At 37.1% G+C, this 6763-nt stretch overlaps 1 protein-coding gene across 1 annotated transcript; it reads right to left on the bottom strand.

Annotated features, from left to right (window-relative positions):
- Window positions 1–4202: 4202 nt before the first annotated feature.
- LOC108228656 (mesothelin-like protein) lies at window positions 4203–6743 on the bottom strand. Its single transcript, XM_017404245.3, has 5 exons — window positions 6584–6743; window positions 6408–6502; window positions 5780–5996; window positions 4975–5004; window positions 4203–4818 (listed from the first exon to the last, which is right to left on the bottom strand). The coding sequence occupies exons 2-5, from the start codon at window positions 6486–6488 to the stop codon at window positions 4715–4717; spliced, it is 432 nt and encodes a 143-aa protein (XP_017259734.2). The 5' UTR covers window positions 6489–6502; window positions 6584–6743; the 3' UTR covers window positions 4203–4714.
- Between the last annotated feature and the right edge of the window lie 20 nt (window positions 6744–6763).

Below are 6763 nucleotides of genomic sequence, written 5' to 3'. Positions count from 1 at the left end.
CTTCCAGCACCTCGTCCTCTGTTCCCCACTGTCTGAGACATTCGCTGAGGGGATTATATATATATATATATATATATATATATATATATATATATATATATATATATATGCCAAGAACTTCTTAATTGAGTTCAGCTTGTCATTCAGTACAATCTTGTCACAGCCAAAACTGAACAAATAGCAGCTGCTTCTTCACACAAACAATAAGCAGCAAATTAATGAGCATCATTACAGTTCACACTGCTAACGCTTTGTTCACATTCCTAAAACATGACTGGTCTCCTCTCTATGACACTAGTTATGTTATTGAGTTTGCTGAATGTACAAAGTGCCAAGTCTCCTAAGTAACAAGTATGAGTCAACTTCAAGAAATGAGGTGGTGATGCTGCCAAGCACATGCCAAATGTTCAATCACTCTTTCAGCACACACAAAGTCAAAGAGATTATTACTGACTTCAGGAGGGCCAAATCAAACCTTTTGTAATCATCTGTGGTTCATTTCTCAGAGGAGTTAAATGTGGAATCATCTGCCTCACAACTCAACCTATGCCAAAAAGCCTCGCTGTCATTGAGACGGCCACACAGTGCCTCAATGTTCTCCTTAAACTGAAAAAAGCAGAGTTCCTCACAGCATATGGCTTCCTATTTTAGGGAGAGCTGAACAGAAAAAGACTGAGAACACCAGAGGGGATCATGAATGATCTTCTCAGTCCTGCCACAGTTTTACTTCTTCTCATCTCAGTGAGGAGAATCTGCCAAACAGCTACACCTCTGAAACATCTGTTTTACTCAAAGTAACGAACCACATTACTCAACCAAAACATTTCTTGGACTAAAACTGACTCCACCATTTTTTATCTTAAAATTTCATCTTTCATAACTGAACAGTTATGTTACAGACAATAAAGCTGTTTGGCACATTATGAATGATCAGCATTATTAGACTGCTGTTCTGGCATCATTGTTTAGCCAGACAAGTTTGTCTAGTTGTTGGGTAACAGTCATGGAAGATGAAAGATTACTGCAATATTGGGATATAAATGCTCAAAGGAATAATTAAAACCAGATGTTCCAGTTGTGGTTGAGCTCTGGTTCAAAAGGCTTATACAGATTTATTTAGGTTACCTAGTTTTGGGCTTGGAACTACATTTCCATCTAGTGGTTGAGTGAAGGAAGAAATAGATAAACACATCCTAGTTATTAACTGCAATTGTTAGTTCAGTCATACAGAGAGCTTTATTTTGTTAAATCCTCTCTTGAATGATTTCCAGAGAAGTTCCCATCAAAAGTTACAGAGCCTTCCAAAAACTAATTTTGGCTCAAAGCTACTTTTTACTTCTTGTTAGACAGTACTTTTCTCATTTTTATTGTAAATGTTAGGGATTGCTTAGGGGAACGCTTATACCAGCTGTTCTTGAATGTCCAGTGTTTACTGTGCTGGTCTTTTTGGTACTCTGGAAGAAGGATATCTGGATGCTTCCTATACTTGTTGCGTTAGCACTGGGGTAACACTGTAGAGCACTTTCTTTGATAAAATCCAAATTATTGTCCACTCACAGCCGATGATGTCTGGCTACTGAAGGACTCTTGTCATGCTCCCGTTGAAAGAGACAGGAGCGAGATATTCATGACAAAGTACGTGATCTCAAATTAAAAGTCCAAGTTCCAGAATAAAAATTTGATTTACCTTACAAATGAACTTCCTGCTTTGGAAGCCCAACATCACTGAAGACAGAGGAAGATGCACTCAAATCAGCTACCTGAGATGCTCCATCTGCAATTGTTCTTTAACATAACTAATGTAAACACAGAGATAATATTCTTTAATGTACAGAGATGGAAGGAAGCAGAAAAAGCACATTACTGCAATGAAATCTGCAAACAGATATGGAGGAAAAGGTTATTTTAAAAAGTTTTTCACAAATTGTATGCAGGTGCTGACTAGAATTTAGAATTTATTGTTAAATAAAATATTAATTGCACCCAATGCCAACTGCTGATTAAATCAAGTCAATGCAAATTACACAAAAGATAAACATTGAATTTAAAATCATGCAAGATGATGTTAAAGCCTTCCTGGGAGGAGCTACAATATGTGTGCAAAACTTGATTTAATAGAGCAAAAACATAAGAGTAAAAATAAATGATTCAAATAACAACATATTTGATTGACTTGGCTGATTACCTGGTCTATATCAGATTGACCACTCCCTAAAGCATGCTCCCAAAAAGATTCAAGTAAAAATCATGATGTGAATACCTGAGAAACCCTCCCCTAAAAAACTAAAAAACAAACACTTAGAAAATAGCATATTTTTGTATTTGTAAAAAAAAAAACCATTGGTTTTACTTTATATTAGGTAAGTAACACTACTCTAAATGCTAAGATGCAGATTTTTCCAGTAGATCAGTGCATCATTTGACCTGTTAGGGCTCATAATGTCACGTCTGTCACGTGTGCGTACATCATTTCTACTGTTTCCAGTTGCATTCAGTCTTGGTCTGCATTGCAGAAAGTTTACTGGGTGTCTTATGAATGCTCAGAACTTTTTCCTTGTTCCATAACTTTTTGCAAAATTAAGGAACAGAGTTTACAAAATGACAAAATAAGTGTTTAATTTTAAACTATTGGATAGTTTGACAGGAAGCTGCAGTTTTTGTTTTCTCTTTTTGTAAATGTCAAAATACTGTACTTTTTTAATAAAGTACAGTATTTTGGCCTATTTTAAAAAAGTACTGAGTCCATTTTAAAAGTTACATTTGAGTTGACTGTAAAAGACAGGGATGGACAGTGGTGAGAGCAGCTATGTTGTATGGTTTGGAGACAGTGGGACTGACAAAAAGACAGGAGACAGAACAGGAAGTGTCAGAGCTGAAGGTGTTGAGGTTCTCCTTGGGAGGGATGAGGATGGACAGGATTAGGAATGAGGTCACCAGAGGTCCAGCACAGGTTGAAGGACTAGGAGATAAAGTTAGAGAGGCCAGACTGAGATGGTTTGGACATGTGCAGAGAAGGGACCGTGGGTATATGGAGACAAAGAGGACATATATGGATGCAGTTAGAGAGGACATGGAGGAAGTTGGACAGAGGACAGCAGAAGACAGAGTTAGATGGAGGAGGATGACTTTCTGTGGTGACCCCTGAAAAGGGAACAGAAGAAAAAGAAGACACTTTGTAGGAGAGTACTAATACAACCTAATTGTAAGAAAGTCAGGGGTAATAAACACTGTACCTGCCTTTCATACTTATTTGCAAAAACATATTTACTCTGATAAACGGAATAAAATATGAGACACTGTTTATAAAACTGAAGTGTATACCAGCCTTTTAAATCTTAACCAGTAGTATGTAAACCTGTTTAATTAGTAAGGTTTTTAATTAGCAGCCATGTTGAATTGTCTGTTAAGCTGCCCTAAGCTTTAAAATGAGACTGCAATAAAGTTTGAAAAAACTGTTACAAATAATAAATAAGCATATTTTTACCCTGTGTTCCTGTTACAGCATCAGTTGTAGTATTCTGCCCAGATGTCCCAGGAGCATCTGTAGTATTCTGCCCGGATGACCCAGGAGCATCTGTAGTATTCTGCCCAGATGTCCCAGGAGCATCTGTAGTATTCTGCCCAGATGTCACAGGAGCATCTGTAGTATTCTGCCCGGATGTCACAGGAGCATCTGTAGTATTCTGCCCAGATGTCCCAACAGTGGTTTCAGTCATGTTTGAGTTAGGTGCTGCAGTAGTTGGATCTGTCCTGGTGGTGATGAGACCCACACCTAGTCTGTCCAGGTCTGACTGAGAATGACACTTTGATTGAGAACTGGGTGAACCTGCAGCTGCAAACAGCTTCAGATCTGGCACATTTTGACCCATGAGCCCTTGGACGTTGGTCACAGTCAAACTCTGAATATTTTAAACGGAACAGCAAGTTCTAAAAAAAATTTTATCCAGCAAAGATAAGGAAATCTTTGGAAACAACTTTAGACCTCACAGCTGTGTGCATAATGGTAAACAAAACAAACAAAAAAACAATAAAAAAACTAGAGTATGCACTAACACAATTTTCAGTTTACTATTGCAAGACACCTGGTTAAAGTTAATTTAAAGTATTGGCCATAAATATTTAAAACTGTTTGTTATCACGCATGGTGCAGAACTTCAGCATATATGTTCACAGAGGCTGCTCAGAAAGACAACACACAAGAATTTTAGATGCAATAGTGAAAATTTATTAATTCAAAGAAAAGGATTATAGTTTAAGATATTTTAGGTTTAAAGGTTTAAGCAAACATGCACTACAGTGTTTCATATATTTAACTGGATAACAGCAGTTTCAACTTTTCAGATCAATACATATTAAGCATATTACATTTTACTGAAACCTTGAGTTTTGTGCAGTTTACTTAGAAAATAGTTTAGTACCCAACAACAAAGTTAAAAGTTTTAGTTATTTAGTTTTTAATATATTTAACCTTAAATATCAGTTACAGTTAATCAAATCAATAAATCAAAACACAACATTCTAACAAGCTTGATCTTTTATAAATTAGTTATAAATTAAGTTACATGATTTTACAACTTACCACTGATTAAACTGACAAAAAAACAAAAAAACAAAACAAAAAAAAGATCTAAAGAGAAAAATCAACATGTGAAAATTAAAGAAAAAAATGACTGAATCATTGTTGGTTTTTGAGTTGCTGAAGTCATGGTTTGGTTTAAGCTGGTAGTCGAAGAATCTGCAACAAAGCCGTCAGCAAAACAGACAAGACCACAAATGTTGGAGACGGTCCAACCTTCTGTCCTCCACTCGTGGACGAAGCTGGAAATCAGACACGTTTAGGATTCAACAATCCGCTTTTTAAATTATCATGACTTATATGAAAAATATTGTGCAGAACTCCACATAAAAAATTAAATAAATAAGAGAAATCTGGTCAAAAGAGTAGAATCGAACTGAGTGAAAATATGCACTCACCTTGTGTTGTCTTTGGGCTGCTGGTGGTTCCTGCAGATGAGAGGAGATACAGAGAGTTAGCGCCCTCTTGTGGCTGTAAATCACCTGAATTGAACAACCTCAGACAGAAACTGAAGCTTTCTGAGCCACAGAGTCGATATAAGGTGTTGAAATGGTTCAGTGTTTCAAAGCCTCTCATTCAAATAAATAAGGCAGCATCTGCTTTGCATGGGAACAATAAAAGGTAAAGAAACAGGAAGGCACTGTTATGTATTACAATAAAGGATCTATTGAAAATTTTGTCTGCTCTTTATTTTAAAGATATTTTGAATATACTTGTGTTTTAATGTGATTGCGAGGCATCAAAATATCTCACTGCAGTACTTCTGTTTTGAAAGATCAATACTGCTTTGAGCAGAATATCTCTAGTTTGAGGTTTACCAAGTAGTATACTAGTTAAGTGGACAGGCATAATTATACAAGCTGTGGCATGTTTCTAAAGTGATACAGTAAAACTAACATATTGTGACTTTATGTAAATACCAACTTGTTTAAAGTAACTATGAAGCTAAATGCTGCTTTGTGCAAAAATTTTTGCTTTAATGTGTGTAACCACACATTCATCTATTTCCTCAAAATAAGAAGGTCAAGACAGCAGTAAACCAACAATCCTCATTTCCTGAATCAAGATAAAACAGTTGTGATATCGTCACAAAACCTTCTGTTCTTCAAATGCAAATGGCTGTGTCGAATCAAAGGGGTGGTAGTGTAATGTGTAATGTAAGTGTAATGTCACTTAACACACACAGAAGCTTTGTGTTTTTACCTTGCACTGTGGCCTCATTGCTAGTTGCAGTGCCCGGACTGGAGCTTGTGCTGGGTTCTGCAGTTGTCCTGTTGGTCATGAGACCCACACCCAGTTTGTCCAGATCTGACTGCAGCTGCAGGTTCACCCACGTCTGAATCATAGTATCGTTCTCAAACAGCTTCAGATCTTGTAGTTGGTCACCCACGAGGCCTAGGACGTCGGTCACAGTCAAACCCTGTGTAGAAAAAGCAGAAACTACTGTAGTCTCTTATCCTAGTAGCATTTATGTTACAATTCCGGTCCTAATCATTTTCTTCGAAGCAATACAGATTTAGACAGCGTTGTAAATGGCACTGGACTGTGTAGTTTAACTTTCCAAGGTGCTGAGTGAATGTGTCTGAGCTGGTTTATAGCTCAGATTTACAAAACAAATGAAGCACTAGAAAAACATGTTTAGTCTCTTATATATTTCCTCAGGCATCTACAGAAGGTGCTGTAGCACGCTCAACACCCACACTTCCCATGACCTTGTGTGAATATAGAGACCCAAAAAGAAGCAGAGTGGATCTTCTCACTGAACCACTGAACAGACATTACTGCAGTGAAAGCATTATGCCGTGCTGTTTTCCTCATTATGTATACTTACAGTTATCACATTAGGATCCAGACTTCTAAAGACATCAACGTCCATGTTGATGTTCTGCGTTGATAATTTTACAATGTCCATCAGAGGAGCTCCACCTAACAGCATGGAAAGATAAACCAATTTAGAGAACAGTTCTCTAATAAAGAGCTAGAAATAGTAGATCCAAGTATTCTCACCTAGGTAGCCTTTAATTAGATTGTAAAAGTCTCTTGGATTGTCACGTAGTGAACTGAAGGAGGTGTTGCTGATCTCATACAGGACTTTCTTCTGCTCAAGTGAACATTCTGCCACATTCAGAAGATTGGCATTCCTGAAGAGGAGAAAGTTAAAGTCACATTAGGAGTTACAACAATATT

The sequence above is a fragment of the Kryptolebias marmoratus genome, linkage group LG10, assembly GCF_001649575.2.
Source record: "Kryptolebias marmoratus isolate JLee-2015 linkage group LG10, ASM164957v2, whole genome shotgun sequence".
In the NCBI taxonomy this organism is placed as follows: Eukaryota; Metazoa; Chordata; class Actinopteri; order Cyprinodontiformes; family Rivulidae; genus Kryptolebias; species Kryptolebias marmoratus.
This window is presented reverse-complemented; position numbering and strand designations above follow the sequence as displayed.